General features: G+C 43.3%; 2 protein-coding genes across 3 annotated transcripts in view; both read left to right on the top strand.

Moving 5' to 3' along the window:
* The window catches only part of il17rel (interleukin 17 receptor E-like), a 41,320-nt gene extending 31,311 nt beyond the window's left edge, over positions 1 to 10,009 (top strand). For both annotated transcript variants that reach the window (XM_080421663.1, XM_080421662.1), the window contains 6 exons: positions 1,924 to 2,072; positions 3,464 to 3,529; positions 3,854 to 3,911; positions 5,148 to 5,288; positions 6,303 to 6,362; positions 7,538 to 10,009. In XM_080421663.1, the coding sequence (XP_080277789.1) occupies positions 1,924 to 2,072; positions 3,464 to 3,529; positions 3,854 to 3,911; positions 5,148 to 5,288; positions 6,303 to 6,362; positions 7,538 to 7,671 (608 nt within the window). In that variant the 3' untranslated portion in view covers positions 7,672 to 10,009. The remainder of the gene's footprint in view (positions 1 to 1,923; positions 2,073 to 3,463; positions 3,530 to 3,853; positions 3,912 to 5,147; positions 5,289 to 6,302; positions 6,363 to 7,537) is intronic.
* An 11,992-nt stretch (positions 10,010 to 22,001) lies between these two features.
* Positions 22,002 to 26,907, top strand: LOC308079640 (transcription elongation factor SPT6-like; the record flags this gene model as incomplete). Its single annotated transcript, XM_080421190.1, is given in 2 exon segments — positions 22,002 to 26,744; positions 26,746 to 26,907. Coding segments are annotated over 2 exon segments (4,905 nt in total).
* Between the last annotated feature and the right edge of the window lie 841 nt (positions 26,908 to 27,748).

Raw genomic sequence — 27,748 nt, 5'->3', positions numbered from 1 at the left:
CGAGTGAATTTTTAATTACTGACTTTTACTAGTAAAGGCAGGTACACACTGCAGGATATTTGGTCCGATTATGCTGTCCGCGACTTTTTTTGGCGCTCGCCGTCAAAACCTCCTGATCTGACGCAGATCGGCCTTTGATCGGCGAGACAATGCTCGCTGTGTGTGAAAGGCTCTGCGAGACGATCTGGCCGCGATCATCCGCTCTGCGATGGCTTTCCGACCGTTTTCAAATATCTACCTTGTTAGATATTCAGCTGTGTCCCAGACTGAAAATCATACAATGTGAAAAGGTCAGAGATAAGTCTGCGAGCAGATCAGCGCCACAGCCAATGAGAGCACATTACAGCAGCCACCGTGGCTAGGAGAGGATCAATGGACCTGACCAAACAGCAACAAACAGACCCTCCCCCGCAATATTACCGTCTAGTCCTGTTTTAAGTTAAACATTATAAAACTGAATGAGAGAGAGAGCGCGAGCTGTTTGGTGTGTGTGTGTGTGTGTGTAATATGTGTGTGCATGAGCAGCGTGTCTGTCACTCGGGAACCCGTGCCTACTTTTGTTGTTGTTGCCAGATTTTGCCAGAGAAATAAGCAACCAGATCTATGAAAACGAGCCCAACAAAAGCGACAGGCCACATGAGCACTTTTTTGAAAATAGAAGACTACCAGGTCTATTTTCAAAGAAGAACATCTTGCCATGAAAATGTTTGAGAACAACTGGTTCAAACAACATTAGGAAACAAGGCCAAATAAGCAACTATACTTTCAAGCAACTTAAAAGAAAAACAATACCAACGTCGCTTATAATAAGCAGACATGGCAACACTGCGTGCTGCGTAGCCTACTTGACGAAAGAGAGAGACGCATCACGGGAGACGTCGATTAAAATGACTTGGAACTAGAAAAAGTGCTCCTCGGAGCACAGGTCTCCGCCAGGTCAGGTACGTTATTCTGGCCTCCTGGTGGCGCTATAATAGGCCAATGTGAAAAGGGTGCCAACCGTGCCATTTATTCTTGCATTGACACTGCATTCATGATTTGAGGCATTTTGTTCCAAAAATGTGTTTTGCTAAATTAGACCTGCTGGTGGCGCTATAACAGGCCAATGTGAGAAGGGTGGCATTTCTTCCTCGGCCTAGTGGGAATGTGCGTGTGAAATTTCACGGAAATCGCAAGCTGTGTGTATACTTTGAGGCTTTTTGTTCAAAACGGACCAATCCTGCAAACTTTGGAAGCCAACCTTAGGCAATGAGGATGGAATATGGGAAATTGGACAGATCCGTGTTGATCACATGACTATAGTGATACTGTGTACTGATTTGCATGACGTTTGGATTAAATTTGTAGGAGTAATATAAAAAAATTGGTTTTGCACAAATCAGCCTCCTGGTGGCGCTATAACAGGCCCATGTGAAAGATTTGGGCAGAAGTTCTGAATTGGCATCCAGGGAGTGTGTGTGCACAGTTTCGGAGCGACCGGGCCAACGGTGCCGGAGATTAGCTGGTGACAGACGGACACACACACACACGGACGGACGGACAGACAGGGGGTAAAACATACTCTCTCGCCATGCCTTCGGCCTGGCGGAGACAATAAAAACAAATGTATGTATTGGGTTGACCCTGGATAGCATCCTAGTGAACTATCCTACAGTGTGTAATCCCTGGTCAGGGATCAATCTATAGTGTGAAAACCACAACGATATATGACAGCCGATTTCAAGAAATAAACTCCTGCAGTGTGTAATGCTCAACGATCAGATGACTCCCTGACCACTTTAAAAGTCCTACAGTGTGTACAGTACCTGCCCTAACTGAGTATTTCTACATTGCAGTATTGATACATTCTAAGTAAGAAATGTGAGTACTTATTCCACCACTGGTGTGTCATCTTCTAAACACATCGTGCAACTATCTCTCCAGTGTGGGAGGCGGGAGTGAGGGAGCGAGAAGGTCACTGTGAGCTGACCCTGCTGTCACAGGTCACCGCTAACTTCTCGGTGGGAGTGTGCACCAGACCCCGAGGGTCCCCCGCTGTGTGCCAGCCTGATGACGTACACACTATACATGTGGTAAGGGGCCACACACCGGTGCTTCTCAAACTTTTTCATGCCACGGCACAGACCCCCAAATTAAAGAGATAGTTCACCCCCCAAAAAAAAAAAAAATCCCTATCGATTAGTCACCCGATGGAGACTTGAATTCATGGAAAACAGAAGTGGGTAGGAGGCTTCACATCCGCTTTATCCTCCGATCATTTTCAGAGCTTCCGTTGCTCAGTCCAGACCGTATGACGGAAGCATTTCAACATTGTGGGAGACAACAGTCTGGCTCGTGAGACTATCTGTTCAGTAACAGGAGTCTCTATGTCTCTCCAGCTCTAAAAGTAAATAGAAAATGCATTATATCCAACATCAGGAGAGAGAACTCACGTACAGTGGTGTAAAGTAACTCAGGACATTTACTCAAGTACTAATAAAAAAACATATACATTAACCACTTCAGCCCTGTTTTATACATAGGCTACTTGAAAATAGCCGATCTACAAGATCACAATGCGACGCGTTGTGAGCTTATAGATCTGCTATTTTCAAAAAAAATTGATCTTTTACTTTTGATACTTTAAGTATATTTTGATGCCAATACTTTTATACTTTTACTCAAGTAACATTTGGAACACAGTACTTGTAACAGAGTATTTTTTATATTGTGGTATTGCTACTTTTACTTAAGTAAAATATGTGAGTACTTCGTCCACCACTGCTCAAATAGGATAAGGATAAACAAGTGAAATTGGAGGTGATGCCACAAAGAACACTACATTTTTTGCCGATAAAGGGCTGAAATTGGCAACCCACCTGAACATTTTTTTTTTTTTTTTTTTTTTTTATCCCGCGATTTTTATAACCCATTTTCTTTCACCCGGAGCCAATTTCCTAAGTGATCCTGGGCACTACACCAGCGCTACACCAGTCCCCCACAGCCTGGGGAGGCCAGGGCCGAGCTCATGCTTCCTTCAGTGCATGAGAGCCAACTGACCTTCTTGTCACCTGACCAGGGGGAGTTTCCCTGGTAGGACGTAGCGCGTGGAAGAAACACGTTATTCCAACCAGTTCCCATCCCCTCCATCAGGCGCCCCGGCTGTCATGGGGGAGGCGGTATAGTGACCAGGATTACTACATGTTTTTGTGAGGGTATTAACTACCCTAGGAGACACGGGGAGAACATGCAAACTCCACACAGAGTAGGCCCTTTCGCCAACCCCACCTAGGGTGAACATTTATTTTCTGTTCATTAAAGAGCTGGTGGTCAAATGGATTTCTATTACCACCCTCATGAAAGGATCACTGTAGTTTGTTTTGGAAGATGACAAAAAAAATGCACACAGATGCAATCCAAGCGGAAGCTCTCGTCACCTACAATGATTTTAACCTGTGTTTTTTTTATTTCTTGTCTATTTCAGGAAAAACGTGAGCCTGTGAGCATTGTGCTTTCAGAAGACTTCTGGGAACCAAACGCATGTGTCCAGGTTGGTGAAACCCCTTAAGAAGTATCAAATGCATACATCTACTTGTCTCTACATGCTGTTTTTGTTTGCGTGAACTGATCATAACCTGCTGTCTGTCAGCCTGACCTCTATGCTTCCTCCTGACTACCAACATGTTGACATCACATGTCTCTCCATGTCCCACAAGCACAGCTTCAATCAATCTGTTAAATTATAGCCGTGCTTCTACATGTCTGGAGAGGAGACAGACAGGCTGCAAAAGTCGATTCATACTTCGTTAAATGCTAATTCCCTTTGGAATTCCCATTAGACTTGATCCTGACATGAATGGCATTTTATTGATAGGTGAAGAGGCTTGATGTCAAGTATGCTGCTGCCATCCTTCACTGTGACCTGCAATGTGGTGAGTCCTCTCCTCTCCTCTCTTCCCCTCTCCTCTCCTCTCCCTCAGTGCTCTTTAAACATGCCTGAACAGGTTCCTCAGTTAAACATTTCCTGTAAAGTGACTCATGAGCTTTTTGTGTTCAGCTAAATGGGAGGATAATTGGCCTTAAATGATGTGGTGGTACCTTTGTGAAGCATGTGGCGTTGTTGTTGTCAAAGTTTGTCATCTGTGAAAAGATTTATAAGCTTTCATGTTGGCAGTTAGTTACATTGTACTTCCTCCCTGCAACTTGAAAGCACTTTCCGTTAACCGAGAAAACTCCCCCATGTCTTCAGTCTTGGAGTCAACAGTTCCCAGTTCCCATGAAGAGTTTATCAAAAAGCTTTTCAAGCCTGGGTGGAGAGTGCAGCGTTGGAAGAAATACTCACTACTCTTTTAAGTAAAAGTATCAATGCTGCAATGTAGAATAGATTTACTCTGTTAGAGTAGAAGTCCCGTATTCAAAATGAGCACTTAGTTACTTTCCACCACTGGGAGAGTGTCACGTAATGTGATGTCCTAGGTGTCCTGGAACAAGTCACTGAACCGTTAAACCTGCCTGCTTAGAGCCACTGTTTCCTAAACAGTGGGTCGGTGCCCATCTTTGAGTCACGGACCAATTATTTTGGGTCGCGAGTAGTGTTGATTTTGACAGCAAATTTTGATTTTGTTTTAGTCATAGTCTTTTGAATATAATTCTGCTTAGTTTTTTTCATATTTTGGTCAACTGAAATGTTTTACTTTCAGTCTAGTTTTAGTTGACTAAATATCATAGGATATTAGTCTACTAAATCTACAGTTGATTTAGTCGACTAAAATGTATTTTTGGCGGGTCGAAATGGCAGATTTTCACTTACTGTAGCTGCATGCCGAAAATAGCTGATCTACAAGCTCACAATGCGTCGCAGCGCGACGCATTGTGAGCTTGCAGATCAGCTATTTTTGGTCTGTGACACCTGCTCGCACCCATGATCAGACTTGTCTTAGTTCTACTTGATCTTTTCTCCACTAGTCCCTTCTGACATGTTCGTCTATAGTTTTTATTTGTTGATGAAATTGTCAGTATATTTAGTCATAGCTTTAGTCACCATAGCTTAGTTTTTGTTTAGTTTTCGTCAGTGAAAAAAGGTAGTCGACGAAAAGAATTCGTCATAGTTTTAGTCGACGAAATCAACACTGGTCGCGGGTAAATATCTCCTTTTTTCTCCTCCCCAGCTGTCCACAACGGCAGTGCCGAGGGCGTGCCGGTGGGTCGGGACACAGCTCAGCTGCAGCTGTCCTCGGTCATGGTTCTGGCTGGGGTCTTTCTGGCCGTCCTCACCGTAGTGGCTCTGGGCCTCTACCTCATGTTAACAGGTGAGCAGTGGTGGTAAAAGTACTCTTTTTTACTTATATAAAAGTATCAATACGTAAAAGTTTGGTGTTCAAAATTTTACTTGAGTAAAAGTACAAAAGTATTGGAATAAAAAGGTACCACAAGTAGAAAGGACTCATTGTGCAGAATGTCCCGTTTCACAAGTTTTCAAACATATAACATGTGCGCAATGCGTATGAATGTATAACATGTGTAGATCTGCCATTTTAAAATGGCCAAAATGTATACAGGGTTGAAGTTTTGTATACAGGGTAATGTATGTTTTGTAATAATAATCAAAATATTCAAAGTAACTAGAAACTAAAGTTTTCTAATAATTGTAGTGGAGTAAAAGCACAATATTTGACTCTGATATGTAATGGAGTAGAAGTAAAAGTATTGAACATTGGAAATAGGCCTACTCAAGTAAAGTAAAAAATACCTCAACATTTTACTTAAGTACAGTACTTTTACACCTCTGCAGGTGAGCATGTTCAGAAATGTTCCAGAAATGTTCCAGAAATGTTCAGAAATGTTCAGAAATGTTCAGAAATGTTTAGAAATGTTTAGAAAGTTTTGGTCCTATAAGACTCACTTCCTAGAAATGTAGTGGAGTCAAACGTACAATATTTCTATTTGAAATATAGCAGTGTTAAATTCGTCAGCCTGCAAAAAAAAGGGGGAAAAATAAGAACTTTACTTTATTGCCAGCGAGGACAATATTAATCTCTGCTCCGTAGAGACGCCATAGTATATACAGTATAGTATATACAGTATAGTATATACGTAGCTTTGTTTATTTGATAAGTATTGTGCTGAAAACAGAATGAATACACACTTAATGCCCAGCGTTTCATGCACCTAAAACAGCAGATCTATAAGCTCATACTTGTCCTTGTGAGCTTATAGATCTGCTATTTTAAGTGTGCGGCACAACCAAGTATAACTTTACAAGGTACTACTTAGAGATGGAACGTCACCACCTACAGTATTTTCCTCTTTCCCCCCTATCTCAGTTTATCAGAGGGAGAACCCTAAAGATATGGGTGGCAAGCACACACCTGAAAAACACAAAGGTAATATACACTAATACATCATGAAACATGGAGATCACATCTATGAAGCTATTTCAGTCAGACAACTCTTGAATGAATATATTATATATTGAATATATTATATATGAATATATTTATTGAGCATAAATATAAATATATTGAGTATGAATGTATAAGCATATTTGGCGTCAAGGCTCCATCTCATTTCATTCATTCCCTGTAAGCAGTTTTATCATAATACATTATTTGCCATAATTGCCAAATAGATCTTACAGGGAATGAAATAGACCCCCGTAAGGGAATCAGAATGTGACTGATCAGCTGATCAGGTATTGCCGTTCCTTTGAGTTGTCTGCCTGAACTTAATCTCTCAAGACAGATTCACATCCTGTTATCCACATTCTATTGGGTGATCCCCCCCAGAGTCAAATTCAAAGGAAAAAATACTGCAGAGGGCACAGTTTTTTTTACTTTTTTTTTACTATGGGTTCCCAGATTGGCCTGAACTAGCTCCACGGGCTTCGCTTCGCATCACTATTTAGTGAATTCAACTTTTATACTCTACATTCAGTGGTGTATTTTTTTTTTTTTCACTGACAATTTTTAGGAAGTTGCAGAAAAAGGTAGAACATTTTGAACGGTTTTGAAAATGTTCTTGTACTGTACAGCATTGGTTCTCAAAGTGGGGTCCGGGGACCCCCAGGGGTCCTTGAGGGAGTTCCAGGGGGTCCCCAGCTAAATGATAGATTAGGCACCAAATGGACCCTTATGGGTCTGTAACTCTGAGAGTGTACAAATGGACCAAATGGACCCTGGTCCATTTGGACCCTGGTCCATTTGGTTCCATTTATACACTCTCAGAGTTAAATTGACATAGATTTTACAATATAAATTGCGGTCCAAGTGATAGAAATGCCATTTAATGGGGGTCTGTAGCCCTAATGCATGTCAACCTGGGGGTCCTTGAAATTAAAATGGTCGAGAATCACTGCTAGAGCCGTAAAAAATCTTCTCTTATGGGGGTCCCTGGCATATCTTTTAAAATGGGGGTCTGCGGGCTAATAAGTGTCAATTTGGGGGTCCTTGACATGAAAAAGTTTGAGAACCACTGCTGTACAGTATAATGACATGCCCAATAATACGCCTGCTGGTTGAAAGTGTTTTTAATTATTGTATTTTTGTGTGTGTTTTCACAGAAGTCCATGTGGAGCCTATGGACTGTATGATCCCTGAAGTCCAAACCCACACCACTCCTCCTCACACACACATGTCCATGGCTGACACCCCTCACCTTGGGAACTTTGAGAAGACCAACTTACTCTCTGACTGAAACAAACAGACAAACAAACAAACCCTTTAGATCTCAATAGATCAAGAAGTTACAAAGCATACCTGTGAAGTTCTCCGTTAAAGGACGACTTCACCCATTTTCAACCTCCTGTCTTCATTATAATTGGTCCTCCCCAATGCTCATGGTTAAATGGTAAAAAGAAAAATCTGCTCGGCCTGTGTCTCAAAGGAGGGCTGTGGACACTTCAGAAACCCGCCTACCAGTGACATCATCATCAGGCAGGTTTTTTTTCTAAACAAGACTTTTTGTTTTGATTTGTATTAATGCAAGAACAATGGCTTCCATTATAGCACGCTAACTTTCCAGGAATAGAAAGCCTGCTGTTTCTATGACCTTGGATTACCCATCGATGATGTCACTGGTAGGCGGGTTTCTGAACTGTCCACAGCCCTCCTCTGAGACACGGTGAGTAGACAAAAATTGTACCATCTTATAATTAGTGAGGACCAATTACATGAAGATAAGGTTGAAAATGGCTGAAGTTGACCTTTAAGTGTGGCCTCTATACCCAAGCCCAGGCCAATGCTCCATTCAAGACTGTGTCAAATATACTGTGCACCAGTGTTGATTTTGACAACAAATTTCTTTTGCAATAAAATTTAATTTAGTTTTAGTCACATTTTAGTCATCTGAAATGTTTAAGTTTTAGTCTGATATTAGTCGACTAAATATAAGATTAATAGTCGACTAAATCTACAGTTAATTTAATAAAATAAAATGTATTTTGGGCGGGGCCATTAGGGTGTCGTAATAACTGATTTATGCTTGGCTGCATGTCGAAACTAGCCGATCTACAAGCTCACAATGCGTCGCAGCGCGACGCGTTGCGATCTTGTAGATCAGATTTTCAGAGCGCGACACCCATGCGCAACCAAGCATAAAATGACTTGTCTTTTAGTTCTAATGGATCTCTTCTCCACTAGTACCTAGTTTTTATGTATTGATGAAATTATCAATTATATCTAGTCATAGTTTTAGTCATCATAGCTTAGTTTTTATTTAGTTTTCGTCAGTGAAAAAAGGTAGTCGACGAACATTTTTCGAACATTTTCACAGCCCAAATAAGTGACTACACACTTTTAAGAAAAGCCCCCAAAATATCCAATCTTTACAAGCGACAGGAAAGCAAGCCCAAAGTCGCTTTATTATTAGCAGACTTGGCAACGCTGCACACGAGTATACGTGCAAACACAATACACCAGGAACTGTGAAGGCTGTATGATCAGGATGTTTGGTTTCCAGGGGAAAAACAACAACTTTCATTTCCTTGTTTGTGTTGTATAATGCCAACTCAAATGATGACTGCAACCACTTAACCCATTCAATCCGGGAACGCAGATCTGTGTCACCACTTAAACCATTATTTTATAGTTTGGCTATTAAAAAATAGCAGATATACAAGGTCATAGCGTGGCACCGAGTGCCACGCTATGAGCTTGTAGATCTACTATTTTTGAAAAATCTTGAAAATGTGTGCAAATCTTTGAATATATATATTTTTTAAAGCATTTTTAACTCAAATCTTTGCTTCTGAGGGTCCCTGGAACAACATATTTTGAGACGGGGGATCCGTGGCCAAATACATATAAGTTTGGGTGGTCCTTGACATGAAAAAGTTTGAGAACCACTATAGCAACAAAACTGTTTAAAGTCATAGATTTTTTAAATAATATTTGGTTTAGTTTTAGTCATATTTTGTCACCTGAAATGTTTTAGTTTCAGTCTAGTTTTAGTCGACTAAATATCATACGATTTTAGTCGACTAAATCTACAGACTAAAATGTATTTTTGGCGGACCGTGATCCTATTGAAATTTCAAATTTTCACTTCGCTGCATGCGAAAATAGCTGATCTACATGCTCACTGGGTTAAAACAAAGCAAATGGCTGGCAACATGTTTGGACCACAACAGGTCTTCATCATTTCACCCTGATGATGAAGACCTGTTGAGATGGACACATGATGGATGGCGTTTGCGTTTGTTTTAACAAAGACCTTTTCCCTCCTTTTTATTGTTGAGTGCCCGGATCCTCTGCTTTTTCATGTTTTATCTTGTTTGATCATGCAGGAACACCTGCTGGTTGAGTTGTTTTCTATGTATATAATGTGTTTTGTGTTGTGTTGTGTTGTGTTGTGTTGTGTTGTGTTGTGTTGTGTTGTGTTGTGTTGTGTTGTGTTGTGTTGTGTTGTGTTGTGTTGTGTTGTGTTTGGCACGTCTGTCTGTAAACAGCAGTGTAATGAATGTCATGACTGTGACTCAGGATACTTCTACATTGTAATTTTATTTTTTATAAACCATAAAAAAGGTCCAAACATCTACCAGAATGCTGTGTATTTTATGATTTCATTTGACTTTGGCAGGGTGAACTGTACTGTAGCTTGCTGTACTGTACAGTGTTGGCCTCGGGCCAAACTTTTTCAAAGCCATTAGATAGTGGGCCAAAACACAACAAATGGCTAATTTAGGACCTAGAACTTGCAACAAACAACCTTAAATACTGTATACAATAATAATTAACTAAATTGATATAAAAGTTAATATATAAAGATGTGTATGGTATAACGTTCAAGGATGAAGCCTGCACAAAAAAGATTACACAAGCATTTCTGTTCTGTGTGCACCGTGGCACTTATAGAGGATATTTAGTTTATCAGAAAGTTTCAAAAGAACATTTTATCTGGAGACAGAGAGTCATTATACTCCTTTTGGAACAAGGGCTCTTTCATGGTTCAAGGTCTCTTAGAACGGAAAGAAACAATGTATAATTTATGGCATGTGATGTGAAACACGGCTTTGGGTCGTTTTTCATCTAAAAGTCTCAAGAGGAAAGTTGACAGTGAAAACATAACATTCAAAGAATGTTAAAATATAACATTGTTCTACCTGGACTGTATTGTATTGCCTACCACTGGTGTACACGTTATTATTGAAATTATCATTGATTTTACAATATAAATTGGGGTCCCAGAGATATAAAGGCCATTACTTGGGGGTCCGTAGCCTAATGCATGTCAAACTGGGGGTCCTTGAAATAAAAATGGTTGAGAATCACTGCTAGAGCCGTAAAAATCTTCTCTTGGGGGTCCCTGGCATATCTTTTCAAATGGGGGTCCGCAGGCTAATAAGTGTCAATTTGGGGGTCCTTGACATGAAAACGTTTGAGAGCCACTGGTTTAAGCAAGGTCCTCGAGCGACTACATGTCTAGCATTCAAAACTCAGAGCTTATTATTAAATAGTTGTTTGTGCTCTAAGAACTTCGTTTGGTTCAGGAAGGCCCTGGTGATACAGTATGAAGGCGAAAACAAGTTTGTCGTTGTTCAGAGTATGAATGCTGCAGCCTTTCCCGTACACCTGCGTTGCACAAAGGCAAAGCCAGTTCCCAGAAGGACATTTGCATTCCTGCTTTGACTGTAGTATATTCTGTGACGCCATAGAATACGCATTCAAACTGAGACAGATTACGTCCATGGTTTTTGCATTTCTGCGTCACATGCGATACAGTGCATAACTAGGCCCTATCTATTTTATGTGAGTATTCATGCCGTAAACTAATACTAATACATGAACAACATGACGCACAATTTACAATGTAGGCATTTAGCAGACGGTGGACCCTCTTATCCAGAGAGACAGTAAACAAGGTAAACACATACATAGAATGCATAAAGACAGTGTAGTGCCTCAGTAAACTATGATCATATAGGTAAACCATGAACCTAGCTAGCATCAGTGTAAACCAGGGCTGAATTTTGGTCCCAGCCCGCCCCTGTTTATCGGCACTCTCGCCAGTAGTACCCCATTACTCAAAAAGCCCATAATAGTCACATATGTGATAAATAAGAGATATTAACTATTATTATTTGTTATAACTTTGTTTTTATTTAGCATTTAGTAATGCTTCTATCAACTTACTACAGCTGTACTGCTAAACAAAACTTCACATTCCTGAGTATGCCTTTCAGAGTATTGCTGTAACCTTGGCTTAAAAATATACAAAAATGTACACTAGAATTATAGTTAATAAGGCTTCTATTAAAATAAACGAGAGTGCGCTCTACTGGTGGACTGTTGTAATTAAAATGGTTCATGGAAAGTTGCATGTTTGGAACAGTTGAAGGCAATAGTTCACCATTTCGGATATGTGTAGATTACTTTGTTTTTCTTTGTGATGAATATATATATATATATTTTTTTTAATATATTTTTTTATTTTTTATTTTGGCCTGGGGCCGCATTGAGTGACGATGCGGCCCGCGGGCCGCCAGTTGCCCATCCCTGGTGTAAACAATATACTATCAAAATAATAATTTGTACATTGTTTACTTATGTAATAATTGTGAAAACAGCATAGGAATGTTTAGAGATTCTGAGTTATCAAAAATAATTGTGAGTTATCAAAAAAAATTGTATAATTCAATGTGCATCTACAAGCTCACAACGCCTCACTATGCAAGGCAGACATGTAGATAAGCTATTTTCACAATGTTTGCCTCTTTCTTAGGTAATATTTGACAATTTGGCCAATTTGGCATTAAAAAGGGCTTTAACGTCCTTAAATTGTAACTTGTGCAGATACTCTGTAGCCTATACACTTACACAGATTATTTTTTTTGCACATTAAGCTAATCATCTGGGGACCCCCAAAATGATTTAGAGACCACCCTGGGGGTCCCGACCCCAGGTTGGGAACTGCTGCTCTATTTGGAGAAGTCTAACGATGACCTCGGTGAAGTGCGCAGACGTCAACAATACACAAGGTAAACCCTCACCTCCAACTGCTCACAGAACTTCCCCTTTCCGTCTGCTATTTAGTGGTGGAAAGCTTTAACATTCAACGTCACGTCACGTCACGTCACGTCACGTCACGTCACGTCACGTCACGTCACGTCACGTCACGTCACGCTGCAACAAAAAATCCACAAATGTCAACTTGGCCTTATGTTTATCTGTTCCTGACCAGGAAGTGTGTTGAGAATTCCTGCCTCGATGCTTCACTCTGCTTTTGCATACATTACATCATGCATGCAAATTAAATGGTCTGAGAGCCTCCTACCAGGAAGAGACACACGCACGCACAAGTTCTGAAGATGTGCACAGCAAACACGTGTGACACAGATCTGAAGTAACCTGACTCCGCCAAATGGAGTGGAAGAAGCTTGCGACACACATTTTGTTTCACAGTCTACTTCCATCTGAGACTCCGGTTGCAGAATCGATGCAAGACGGTGTTACATTTTTTCAAGCTACTTGGCAGGTGATTGGATGATCCCACCCCTAGCAGCCGCTGATTGGTTCGTACACGCAGCGACCAGGTAGCTTTACTCCCTGAGCGATCCCAGATGCAGGGTGTATTGTGAAACTCAATACCGCCCCCATCTGGCTGAGTCAGGTTAGATCTGAAGACCATCAGTTGCCAGATTTTGAGAGAGAAACAAGCAACCTAGGTCTAATGAAAACAAGCCCAAAATAAGCGACTATATAGGCCAGGTCAGACTTCATTGTCTCATGTTGTTTTTTAGAGTTGTGTCAAACATGTTCGTCTATTTTCAAAGAGCCGATGTACAGCCCAAATAAGCGACTATACACTTTAGAAACAAGCCCCAAAAAAATCCAATATTTATAAGCGACTTTACAGGAAAACAAGCCCAAAGTTGCTTATTAATTAAAGGATTGGCAACGCTGCACACGAGTATGTGCACACAATTCACCAGGAACTGTGAAGGCTGTATGATCAGGATGTTTGGTTTGAACAACAACTTTCATTTCCTGTTCGTGTTGTATAATGCCTACTCAAATGATGACAGCAACCACTTAACCCATTCAATCCGGGAACGCATCACGTGTCACTTTAAAGATTTCTTTGGCTATTCAAAAATAGCAGATACACAAGCTCATAGCGTGGCACCGAGTGCCACGCTATGAGCTTGTAGATCTGCTATTTTTGAAAAATCGTGAAGATTTGTGCATATCCACCATGACAATTTCCTGCTCGGCACTGGATACTTCACCCCCTGGCTGCCACCAGCACAGGCTTGGGTTTTAATTCTGTATAAAGTCCTACTGTTTTTTCCCCTAAATATGTTATGCTCATTTAGGTCATGGTCACAATTAAAGTGACTTATTAGCAATTCAGAAAAACTGTAAATATTAGAATTTAAATGCTTACACCAATGGCACACTTTGGTGGCACAGTCATTATGGAAGGAAACCACGTCTCCCTTCCACGTGAGGAAAGCTCACTCCATTACAACAATGGAACTATACACATCTCTGCCATGAGTCATAAAACACAACCAGTAGTATTTTTGGGGAACATTGCTGGCAATGCTTTTGGCTTGTTGTGCCATGAGTCATTTCTTGGTGACATTGAGGAAATAATTCACACTGGGTTATCTAATATGACTTATGACTCTAAAAGGGCACAACTGTAATTCATGACAACAGAAACTATAGTGTGATTTAGTGGTGTTAACTCTGCAAGAGGCTTGTCGTCTATGAGGGGGTTAAAACATTTAAGGTTGACAGAGGTTTAGTCCAAGTCTATGACGAGAGAGAAAGACAGAAAGAAAGCAAGAAAGAAAGAAGGTTTATTTTGTTAAAAAGTGAAAGCTTCTGGCTGTAATCATTGCAATAACCTCTAGCAATAGCGTCTATACTAATCCTATATTAAAATTGCCTAATGCAACATTTTTCAGTCCAAGTACCCCTTAACTGAGAGAGAGCAGGGACCCTACCACTACATATTTTATTAAACCGTGTTGCAGAATAATCTTCTGGCCAGCAGTAGGCAAAGCAGACATTTTCTACATTTTAAGCCTTCAAGGTTACAGTAGTAGTCTCTCTCTCTCTCTCTCTCTCTCTCTCTCTCTCTCTCTCTCTCTCTCTCTCTCTCTCTCTCTCTCTCTCTCTCTCTCTCTCTTTCTTTTCTACACTTTTGTGTTTTTTTTGTCCCTTCATTTTCTCTGCACCACCCTTTACTTTTTAGACCATGTTGTTTTTGTTTTTTTTGGTCCATTTTTACCTGTCCTGCAAGGGCTGGCTGCCTGGTTCAGCTCAAGGTAATTAGAAAACAATGGACAGCAAATGAAACAGGTTCGAGTACACATTTTAGCCAGACCACACAAAAAAGGGACTGACTGTTCACATTTTTTTTTCTTTAGTTCAACTGTAATCTCTCAAGAAGAACAGATTCTGCTCTCCGCTTGAATCCTAGGGGGGGGGGGGGGGGGGGGGGGGGGGGTTCGTCATAACGTGTAAGCACTGGCCTACAAGTGGGCGTGCCTTCAGATCAGGAAGCAGGCCGCGCTTTACCCAATCAAATGTAGTGGGCGGGATTTACTGTCTGCTCTCGCTTCCCACTGAAAACAAACCGAAACTCATTTAACAATATCGTCCTCGGAGCAGACAAAACCACGGAAAGATATTCACATTTTAACTTGCTCTTTCATTGTAGAAACAATTGGGCTTATAACCAAAACGATCCATGTTCTCTGGGAGAAGTGGTGTTAGTGTTCCGTGTAGAAATATTGTTAGTGGGAATGAAAACATAAGCGCACCACCGGAAGTGGAGCGCTGAGGGCAGACCAAAAACCCTGGTTTCCTTGCGCACGGCAAGGTAATTAGAAAAGAAGGTAGGGTCAGCCTAGGGGGCGGGCCGACGCCATTGCTTGCATGGCAGATGCCATTGATGCTCATGGGAGCCAAAACTGGAACAGGAAGTTTGGTTAAATACAATGAAGTCTATGCCAGCCAGCTGGACCAACTTGTGAACAAACACTATTTCTGAACGATTGTGTCCTTTGTCAGATAATCAGTTCAGGAATATAAAAGAAGACATATCACAGGTTTTTATCCAATCAATTCGGATGGATTTTAGCACACTATGATTTTATTGAGGCATCTAAACAGCGGCATGTATCGTTCATAGACTGTATAAAAATCGTCTCTGGCAGTGTTGCCAGATTGTGTGAGAGAAATAAGCAACCAGGTCTAGGAAAACAAGCCCAAAAGAAGCACCGGGGGCCAGGGGTCTTCAATGTTTTCCCAAACTGATGGGAGATGGAGCATGGACCCCCTACCCTAATTAATTAATATATTCATGCTTTTATTTTAAACATACATGTACAGGGTACAGTGAGTAGGGTGGCCGCACTGCCATTTATAAATATACCTTATTAACTGAGAACAAAATCTGTCAATTGCACAATAATCATGTATACAAGCTATTCAAAATGGACATAATCATTTATAGATATCATCATTTATTTAATACATAAATGTGGAAAATGTTTTTTTAAATATATGAAGACAAATGGACATTTTTGGAAAAATAAAAAAATATATATAAAAAATATTTGTATATATATATATATATATATATATATATATATATATATATTTTTTTATTGTCTAATCAAGCAACAATTTCGCGGACCCCCTGCAGTACCTCACGGACCCCCTAGGGGTCGCGGACCCCTGTTGAAGACTTGCACTAGGCCATTATGAGCACTTTAAACCTTTACTGTAAACATTGAAAATAGCCGATCTACAAGCTCACAACGCGTTGTGAGCTTGTAGATCTGCTATTTAAAAAAAAATCTTGAAGTAAAATGTGAAACATTGAGGATTTTTTAAACACTAACACCACAAATCTGGTACGGGGCTCCCTGGCACAAAACATTTTCAGTTGGGGGTTAGGGACAAATACATATTAATTTGAGGGTCCATGACATAAACATAATTGAGAACCACTGGTTAAAATAATTTTAAAATTGTGAAGCCCAAGTCCAAATAATCAACTACACTTTAGAAAAAAGAAAAAAAAAACGCAACCCGCAACTACCAATATTTACAAGCAACTTCACAGAAAAATAAGCCCAAAGTCGCTTATAATAAGTGGACATGGCAACACTGGTTTCTGCCTCGGCAGTATCGCGTACTTTGTGCTCTTTAGATAGCTCAATAAACTTATACAGTGGACGCATGGAAAAGCAACACAGCATAAAACAATGTGTGATATGTCTTCTTTTATTTTCCAGAAGCAATTACTTTACAAAGGTCTCAGTCATTCAGAAATATATTTTGTTCATGAGCTGATCCACTGGGCTCTCATTAACTCCAATGCATTCCACTGAACTCACGGCTGCAGTCTGGCTCCCATAGTGCGACGAATCTGCCGGCTGGAATTGCATGATAGCGAAAATGACGTAGATGACCCTACCTTCTTTAAATATATCTTGGCGCACGGGTGCTCCATTTAGCTCCCCCCAGAGCCAAGTGAAAGAGTAAAAAACAACAGAGGGCGCTGTTTTTCCTTTTTATTTGGCGATGGGTTCCCAGATTGGTTCAACTAGTCTGCTCTTTTCCCCTCTATACCAACTCTCCGAAAATAGTCACACCAGGGGCCACGTCAGGGGTCCCCACAGGCACACTGTTGCTCCAATCTGCACCAAACTTTCCTCAAACACTGTTCAGGGGTCATGGGCCACGCGGGGCGCTACAGCAGTGTTTAACACTTCAAATGGCCATAACTCTGTGACCATTGCTCTGATCAACACACGCTCGCGCGTGCGTGTGCGTGCGTGCTTGCGTGTGTGTGCGTGTGTGTGTCAAAGAAGAATGATGTGGATGATAATGACTCCACTCCACTACTAGGCAAAGATGATGGTGATGAGCTGGCCAATGGCGCCATCTTCTGGCCAGCAGTAGGCAAAGCAGACATTTTCTACATTTTAAGCCTTCAAGGTTACAGTAGTAGTCTCTCTCTCTCTCTCTCTCTCTCTCTCTCTCTCTCTCTCTCTCTCTCTCTCTCTCTCTTTCTTTTCTACACTTTTGTGTTTTTTTTGTCCCTTCATTTTCTCTGCACCACCCTTTACTTTTTAGACCATGTTGTTTTTGTTTTTTTTGGTCCATTTTTACCTGTCCTGCAAGGGCTGGCTGCCTGGTTCAGCTCAAGGTAATTAGAAAACAATGGACAGCAAATGAAACAGGTTCGAGTACACATTTTAGCCAGACCACACAAAAAAGGGACTGACTGTTCACATTTTTTTTTCTTTAGTTCAACTGTAATCTCTCAAGAAGAACAGATTCTGCTCTCCGCTTGAATCCTAGGGGGGGGGGGGGGGGGGGGGGGGTTCGTCATAACGTGTAAGCACTGGCCTACAAGTGGGCGTGCCTTCAGATCAGGAAGCAGGCCGCGCTTTACCCAATCAAATGTAGTGGGCGGGATTTACTGTCTGCTCTCGCTTCCCACTGAAAACAAACCGAAACTCATTTAACAATATCGTCCTCGGAGCAGACAAAACCACGGAAAGATATTCACATTTTAACTTGCTCTTTCATTGTAGAAACAATTGGGCTTATAACCAAAACGATCCATGTTCTCTGGGAGAAGTGGTGTTAGTGTTCCGTGTAGAAATATTGTTAGTGGGAATGAAAACATAAGCGCACCACCGGAAGTGGAGCGCTGAGGGCAGACCAAAAACCCTGGTTTCCTTGCGCACGGCAAGGTAATTAGAAAAGAAGGTAGGGTCAGCCTAGGGGGCGGGCCGACGCCATTGCTTGCATGGCAGATGCCATTGATGCTCATGGGAGCCAAAACTGGAACAGGAAGTTTGGTTAAATACAATGAAGTCTATGCCAGCCAGCTGGACCAACTTGTGAACAAACACTATTTCTGAACGATTGTGTCCTTTGTCAGATAATCAGTTCAGGAATATAAAAGAAGACATATCACAGGTTTTTATCCAATCAATTCGGATGGATTTTAGCACACTATGATTTTATTGAGGCATCTAAACAGCGGCATGTATCGTTCATAGACTGTATAAAAATCGTCTCTGGCAGTGTTGCCAGATTGTGTGAGAGAAATAAGCAACCAGGTCTAGGAAAACAAGCCCAAAAGAAGCACCGGGGGCCAGGGGTCTTCAATGTTTTCCCAAACTGATGGGAGATGGAGCATGGACCCCCTACCCTAATTAATTAATATATTCATGCTTTTATTTTAAACATACATGTACAGGGTACAGTGAGTAGGGTGGCCGCACTGCCATTTATAAATATACCTTATTAACTGAGAACAAAATCTGTCAATTGCACAATAATCATGTATACAAGCTATTCAAAATGGACATAATCATTTATAGATATCATCATTTATTTAATACATAAATGTGGAAAATGTTTTTTTAAATATATGAAGACAAATGGACATTTTTGGAAAAATAAAAAAATATATATAAAAAATATTTGTATATATATATATATATATATATATATTTTTTTTTTTTATTGTCTAATCAAGCAACAATTTCGCGGACCCCCTGCAGTACCTCACGGACCCCCTAGGGGTCGCGGACCCCTGTTGAAGACTTGCACTAGGCCATTATGAGCACTTTAAACCTTTACTGTAAACATTGAAAATAGCCGATCTACAAGCTCACAACGCGTTGTGAGCTTGTAGATCTGCTATTTAAAAAAAAATCTTGAAGTAAAATGTGAAACATTGAGGATTTTTTAAACACTAACACCACAAATCTGGTACGGGGCTCCCTGGCACAAAACATTTTCAGTTGGGGGTTAGGGACAAATACATATTAATTTGAGGGTCCATGACATAAACATAATTGAGAACCACTGGTTAAAATAATTTTAAAATTGTGAAGCCCAAGTCCAAATAATCAACTACACTTTAGAAAAAAGAAAAAAAAAACGCAACCCGCAACTACCAATATTTACAAGCAACTTCACAGAAAAATAAGCCCAAAGTCACTTATAATAAGTGGACATGGCAACACTGGTTTCTGGCTCGGCAGTATCGCGTACTTTGTGCTCTTTAGATAGCTCAATAAACTTATACAGTGGACGCATGGAAAAGCAACACAGCATAAAACAATGTGTGATATGTCTTCTTTTATTTTCCAGAAGCAATTACTTTACAAAGGTCTCAGTCATTCAGAAATATATTTTGTTCATGAGCTGATCCACTGGGCTCTCATTAACTCCAATGCATTCCACTGAACTCACGGCTGCAGTCTGGCTCCCATAGTGCGACGAATCTGCCGGCTGGAATTGCATGATAGCGAAAATGACGTAGATGACCCTACCTTCTTTAAATATATCTTGGCGCACGGGTGCTCCATTTAGCTCCCCCCAGAGCCAAGTGAAAGAGTAAAAAACAACAGAGGGCGCTGTTTTTCCTTTTTATTTGGCGATGGGTTCCCAGATTGGTTCAACTAGTCTGCTCTTTTCCCCTCTATACCAACTCTCCGAAAATAGTCACACCAGGGGCCACGTCAGGGGTCCCCACAGGCACACTGTTGCTCCAATCTGCTGTTTTTCCTTTTTATTTGGCGATGGGTTCCCAGATTGGTTCAACTGTTACTGCTGTTCTCACTGTGTTGTCACAGGATACACGTATGACCTTTGTCTGCTCACCACATTTACTTTTTGAAGTTTAAATAATCCATGCTAATGTCCATCTATTCATCAATCAATTATTTGACTACTCCAGTCTTTTACTTTACATGGATATAAGGCATGATCAGGCAATATTAATGAATTTTGGCTTTGATAAGTTAGTCTACCCATTTAGCCACGTTGGTAGATGAACATAGCCTGGTAAACCCTCCCTCCGGAAATCTCATTTCCATTTGATTTCAGGAGTGAGTCTGGCCTGATCACCCATTCTGCAATATTGGCTGTGTACACCAAATGGACGAGCCTATCAGCGTCGTCGCACATCGTTCTGTGATTGACAGCGACAGTTGGCCAATCAGGTGGCGAGTTAGAGTGAGCCCGAATAGCACCGAGTGCAGCCTGAATGCAGCCGACAAAACACGAACGGCAGCCATCTTTTCTGTGCGCTATTTTCTCCGCTGTTTTTTTACTTCAAAAAGCTCTCAAACTTCTATTTTGAGGCACGGAATTTACTTATAAGATATCGTTTGGATAGAATTTAGTTGTTTAACTTCATATATGTGGTCAATTAATCATGACAGAGCCTATTTAAAAAAAAAAATTTAGAGAACCGGTAGGGGCGTACTATTGACAATGTGCATAGTCCCTGGTGCCTGCGCAAATTGACATTGTTGGGCGTGCATGGCAACAGTTTGCGTTGTGTTTGACGTCAGACCAAAAAAAATAAATAAAATAAAATAAAATAAAATAGAAAAGTGCGCTCCTCGGAGCATACATCTCCACCAGTCCTGGTGGCCTACCCAGGGCTGTCTGTGTCATTTGTGGGGTGCAGCCACCAGGGCCACATGCCCTGGTGTGGCCCTGGTGGCTAAGATAGTAAGATAGTTTGTACGACAGACAACTGTCAACTGGAAACTGTTCTCGTTTGTGGTGCCCACTATGGGCAGAAGTGAAAGCGGCTCTAAAGAGGCCCCTCAACATGCTATGGCATCTTGGGGTATGATTAGATGTTACGGAACGAGCTGGAGGAAGAAGCTAAGTGGATCTTTTGTATGTTTGAAGGAACTTTTAGGCAAACAGTGTATGGAGTACCAAAACCAGGCCCCCAGGGGTTTTGAAGCAACTTTTTCAATTAAACAAGTTATTTTTCACTGGTATATTTTTCACAATCTGGGGGGGGGGGGGACAACTCTGTATTTTACAGATTGACGTATAGGCAATGGAAATGTCCTGGAGATTTATTTATTTATGTAATTTACAGTTAATAAATACCATTTCCTGACGACTTGCTGCTGCGTTCCAAGAAGTGTACATTTCAAGTTGGACACTTTGATTGGCTGATGATAAAAACATAATTGGCACAAGGGTTTAACAATCAGACTTTGCAGATTAGAGACATTTGAATGACACAAACGTCCGTTCAGAATTACGTGAGGTATTTTACGAGACCGGGGACACTGCGTTATGCGCACGCAACAATGTATTTAGCGGACCATCTCAAAGACCTGGACCGGATCCTGGCATTAAACATAGGCTAACACAGTAGGGCCCAGTCGCTAGTACAGAGACAAAGACTAGATGCAAGCCGAGTGAACCACAGTGGATTCGAACACCTAGACTCTGATGATTCTATCGCCAAAAACATCTACAAAATCTAAATTTTAGATTTCTGTATTTGAAAACGTTGACAATCTGTCTCAACCAATCACAATGCGAGGTCGGAACAAACCGTGACATCACAGCCAACATAAAAGAGAAAGGGTTTGCGTCACTCAGTCTCACTCTCTTCGCAGCTTTTATACAGTAGAAGATATTCCTGCCATTACAGCTCACCAACGTATATGTTCTTAAACGAATATTGACAGAATATACAGCCACAGAGAGAGAAACATGACAGAATTCATTCAACGTGTGGCAGAGGAGTCTGAGCAGGAGGACTCTGTAGAGAAAGAGCTTGAGTCGAAGAAGACACAGAGTTTTAAGGAGGATGACGATGAGGAGGACGAGAACACAGAAGACCAGGACGATCGAGGGAATTTAAGGGGACTCATCGACGACGGAGACCACGAGGAGGAGGAGGAGGAAGAGGAGGAAGCAGGAAGAGGTAGTGACTCCGAGGATGAAGTCAGGAATCGACGGAAGAAGCGCAACTACGAGGTGGATGACGATGATCTTGACCTCATGGAGGAGAACCTGGGTGTTAAAGTTAAAAGGAGGAAAAAGAAATATGACCGTTTGAAGACAATGGACGACGACGAAGAGGATGACGATGACGATATGAAAGACTTAATCACGGATGAGATCTTTACCGGCGACGGGGGCGTTGAGGGCGAGCTGCGGGAGGGTGAGACCGTCGATGCGGCACTTCAGCAAGGCGACGACGGAGAGGGAGAGGAGTCGGACATAGATGACTTCATTGTGGACGATGACGGCCAACCCATCACCAAGAGGAGGGGATACACCGACGCAGCCTTGCAGGAAGCCCAGGACATCTTCTTCGGCGGGGACTTCGACGCCGACTTTGCGGCCGAAAGGGAGGGCAGGAAGAGCATACTGGAGCTCTACGAGCCCAGCGAGCTGGAGCGCAGCCACCTGACCAAAGAAGACAACGTGATCCGCTCCACCGACATGCCAGAGAGGTTCCAGCTGCGCTCGATCCCAGTGCAATCTGCGGAGGACGACGAGCTGGAGGAAGAAGCTAAGTGGATCTTTAGACACGGCTTCTCCGCCCTGACCATTTCCATGCAGAAGAGCAGAGATCACCTAGACAGAGGAATGAACACGAACTTCCGGAGGAAAGGCCCGAGCACGATCGCAAAGATAAAGGAGGCCCTCAACTTCACGAGGAACCAGCACCTTGAGGTCCCGTTCATAGCGTTCTACAGGAAGGAGTATGTGGAACCAGAGCTAAACCTCAATGACCTTTGGAGGGTGTGGCAGTGGGACGAGAAGTGGACTCAGCTGAAGACCCGCAAGCAGAATCTGATGCGGCTCTTCCAGAGGATGCAATCCTACCAATTTGAGCGGATCTCCTCCGACCCCGAAAAACCCCTGGATGATGGCATCCGTCCCCTGGATTCCACCGATATGGAGAGGCTGAAAGACATCCAGACCCTCGATGAGCTGACCGACGTGTACAACTACTTTCTGCTATACTACAGCCGACACATCCCCAAAATCAGGAACTCTGCAAAGGTCGGCAAGACTAGACTCAAGAAGGTCAAGGAGGTGTCAGAGGATGGTGAGGAGGAGGAGTTGGAGGTAGAAGAGGAAGAGGAGGAGCACAAAGGACCAGACCTGAAGCAGGCCTCACGCAGGAACATGTACAGCATCTGCCAGAGTGTGGGACTTGATGGCTTGGCCAAAAAGTTTGGCTTAACACCAGAGAAATTTGGAGAAAATTTACGAGACAGCTACCAGCGCCACGAGGTGGAGCAGTTCCAAGCCGAACCCATGGAGTTGGCCAAAGATTATGTCTGCAGTCAGTTCACTACTCCCGAAGCAGTGCTTGAAGGGACCAGGTACATGGTGGCCTTGCAGATTGCCCGGGAGCCCCTAGTTCGGCAGGTCCTCAGGCAAACCTTCGAGAGGGCGATGGTCAACATCAAGCCAACCAAGAAAGGAAAGAAGGAGATAGACGAGGCCCACTTCGCCTACCCGTTCAAGTACCTCAAGAACAAGGCTGTGACAAAGCTAAACGGTGATCAGTTCCTCAAGATGTGCTTGGCTGAGGAAGAGGGGCTGCTCACCATGAATATCTGTATAGATAGGATCGCTGTCAAAGGCGACCAGACTTACTTTGATGAGATCAAACAGCTCTACTACAGGGATGCGTTCAGCCACCAGGTCCAAGGATGGAACAGGCAGAGGGCCTTGGCCATAGAGATGGCCCTCACTCAGTTCCTCTACCCACAGATGTCTGAGGAACTGAAGAACAAGCTTGTTGCCGAGGCCAAGGAGCACGTCGTCCGGTCCTGCAGCCGGCGGCTGTACCACTGGCTGAGGGTGGCTCCGTACAGGCCAGATCAGCAGGTGGAAGACGATGACCTGATGAATGAGAGTCAAGGCAAAGGTATCCGAGTCCTGGGAGTCGCCTACGCCTCCAGCAGGGACACGCCTGTGTTTTGTGCTCTCATCAATGGCGAGGGAGAGGTAATCGACTTCCTGCGTCTGTCCTACTTCATGATGAGGAGGAACTCCTTTAGGGAAGATGAGAGGGAGAAAAAAGCCAACGATATTGGAAAACTGAAGGCGTTTCTGAGTAGCAAGAAACCTCGCGTGGTTGCTGTTGCTGGGGAGAATAGAGATGCCCAAATGATAATTGATGACATCAGAAGGACCATCGCTGAGCTCGAACAAGAATCCTCTCTGTCCCCAGTGGGAGTGGAGCTGGTGGACAATCACCTGGCTACGCTGTACATGAACAGCAAGAAGTCTGAAGCTGATTTCAGAGACTACCCGCCCCTGCTGAGACAGGCTGTGTCCATAGCCAGGATGATCCAGGATCCTCTGGTGGAGTACGCTCACGTCTGCAACAGTGACGAGGACATCCTCTGCCTCAAGCTGCACCCACTACAGGAGCATGTGGTGAAAGAGGAGCTGCTCAATGTTCTGCACTGTGAATTCATCAACCGCGTCAACGAGGTCGGAGTGGACGTGAACAGGGCCATCTGCCATCCTCACACTCAGAGCCTGGTCCAGTACGTGTGTGGCCTCGGACAAAGGAAGGGCTCTCACCTCCTCAAGATCCTGAAGCAGAACAACACTCGTCTGGAGAATAGGACCCAGCTTCACAGCTTATGTCACATGGGGCCCAAGGTCTTCATCAACTGTGCCGGTTTCATCAGGATTGACACAGTGTCACTTGAGGACAGCACAGAGTCATACATTGAGGTTCTAGATGGTTCTCGGGTACACCCGGAGACGTACGAGTGGGCTCGGAAGATGGCCATGGACGCCATGGAGTATGACGAGTCGGTGGAGGATGCCAACCCAGCTGGAGCCCTGGAGGAGATTGTGGAGAACCCGGACCATCTCAAAGACCTGGACCTGGACAACTTTGTGGAGGAGCTGGAGAGACAGGGTTATGGCAACAAGCAGATCAGTCTTTATGACATCCGCGCTGAGCTGAGCTGCAGGTACAGAGACCTGAGAATTGACTACAGAGCCCCCAACACCGAGGAGGTATTTAACCTGCTCACAAAGGAGACACCAGAGACCTTCAATAGAGGCAAGTTGATCACGAGCACAGTAGTAAACATTGTTTACAAGCGGGCCCAAAGGGAGAGCTACGACCAGGCCATCCGCAATGACTCCACCGGGCTGTGGCAGTGTCCCCTATGTCTGCAGGCCAACTTCCCTGATCTCAGCAAGGTGTGGAACCACTTTGACAGTGGCTCCTGTCCGGGAAACGCCATCGGCGTTCGGACCAGGTTGGACAACGGTGTCCAGGGGTTCATCCCCAAAAAGTACCTCAGCGACAAGGTGGTAACACACCCCGAGGAGAGAGTCAAGGTGGGCATGATGGTCCACTGCCGCATCATGAAGATTGACATTGAGAGGTTCAGCGTTGACCTGACGTGCCGTACCTCTGACCTGATGGACAAGAGCAACGAGTGGAAGCTCCCCAAGGATAGCTTCTACGACTTTGAAATGGAGGCAGAGGACATGGAGAGGGACGAGGAACTGGAGAAGAAACAACAGCGAACACCCTACATAAAGCGTGTTATTGACCACCCCAACTTCAAGAACATCAGCTTTAAAGAGGCAGAGAAGATGATGGAGTCCATGGGCCAGGGAGAGTTGGTCTTCAGGCCCAGCAGCAAAGGAGTGAACCACCTCACTGTTACCTGGAAGGTGGTGGACGGCATTTACCAGCACGTGGACGTGAGAGAGGAGGGCAAGGAGAATGCCTTCAGCTTGGGACAGACACTGTGGATCAACACGATGGATTTTGAAGATTTGGACGAGATCACAGCCCGCTACATCCAGCCGATGGCTGCGTTCGCCCAGGATCTGCTGGGGCACAAGTACTTCCAGGAGTGCAACGGAGGAGACAGCAAGACCATGGAGGAGCTGCTGACGAAGACGAAGAGGGAGAAGACTGCGTTTACTCCATATTTTATCTCGGCCTGCAAGGATCTGCCGGGGAAATTCATGCTGGGCTACCATCCTGGTGGGAAGCCGTGTGTCGAATATGTGACCATCACCAAGGACGGCTTCCGGTATCGCTCCCAGATATTCCCTAAGGTTAACAAACTGTTTCGCTGGTTCAAGGACCACTACAAAGAGCCCTTGCCAGGCAGAACCCCAAGTAACAACAGCAGAACCCCTAGTAACAGCAGCAGAACCCTGAGTAACAGCAGCAGAACAAGGATACCCGCATCGGTGAACGCCACGCCGGCTAACGTTAACGTTGCAGACCCGACGCGAGCCGCCAGCACTCTGCCATGCAAAATGAACAATCCGATGTCCGGTGCCGTCGCTGCAGGCCAGGGCCAGAAGCCCGACGCCACGCAGGTTCCATGCAGCTCCAGTAAGTATGGTGGCGGCAGCACCGGGAGAGGTGGAGGCAGCTCCTCGGCCTATCATGTGTTCGCCACACCCCAGCAACCCACGGCCGCACCACCCATGTTTGACAGCCAGGTACTCCAGGTACACGACACCCAGCCAGCAGGGCCCGGGCAAACCGCGGTGTCCCCGCTCCACCCTGCAGTCAGTGCACTGCCACACCCACATCCACTCGCACCAAGTGGTCCTGTCCATATGTGACGAGTTGGGGGTGAGAATGTGTTGACTAGGGTGAAGTGTGTTGTGTGAGAGCCAAGGTGAGAGGATAAGGATAAGGATAAGAGCCCCCCTCTATTCATCAAAAAAGGGCAGTACAGCAGGTTTCTAACCACAAAAAATAATAAACAAATGTCTCCCTGCTAGTTTCTCCCATCTGGCCTGCTTAAAGGAGCAGTTCACCCAAAAAATACTTATTTATCAATTATACACCCTATGAAGCCTTAAATTCATGGAGATTTTTTTTATTTTGTCACATTCCTAAGCCAATAATTTGATGACCGGTGGAGTGTCCGGTAGGAGACTTGTGGTCATCAAATTATTGGCTTAGGACAAATAAAGTCCTTTGGCTGCGACAAAAACTAAACAATCTCTAGCGACCTGTACCCAGAGGCCGTGCTGGTTCACCTTGTCCTCACAGGGAGTTGATCGTCCATTAACCTTTGTTCTCTGGTGATTTTAAGACAAGCTAGTTAAACTATTCAGTGGTGGATCTGTTCTTCAGCAGATCTGTAGTTTTTTTGATTATGTACGTTTCGTCTTTACCTATTTGACACCTTTCAGTTTGCACACTTAACAACATTACGCTTTCAGAAGTATTATTTTTTAAATTACAGTATCACATGTGATTTTATAGCTATTGCTTTTGTACCGGTGTTTTGCTCACATCTATTTTATTTTAAATTTTTGTGTATTATATTAACCCTCCAACCGCCTACCCTATTCAATCATGTTCATTATATGGTTGTATGTGCTTTTTATGTGATTAGTCCTGGGGGCTTCAACGTTTTTCAGGCCAAGGACCCCCTAGCTGAGAGAAAGAGGAAGCAAGGACCCCCCAGCCCTACTAC

Source organism: Gymnoscopelus braueri, assembly GCF_963280865.1.
Source record: "Gymnoscopelus braueri genome assembly, chromosome: 23".
In the NCBI taxonomy this organism is placed as follows: Eukaryota; Metazoa; Chordata; class Actinopteri; order Myctophiformes; family Myctophidae; genus Gymnoscopelus; species Gymnoscopelus braueri.
The sequence above is the reverse complement of the archived record's forward strand: the minus strand, read 5'-3'. Positions and strand labels throughout refer to the sequence as shown.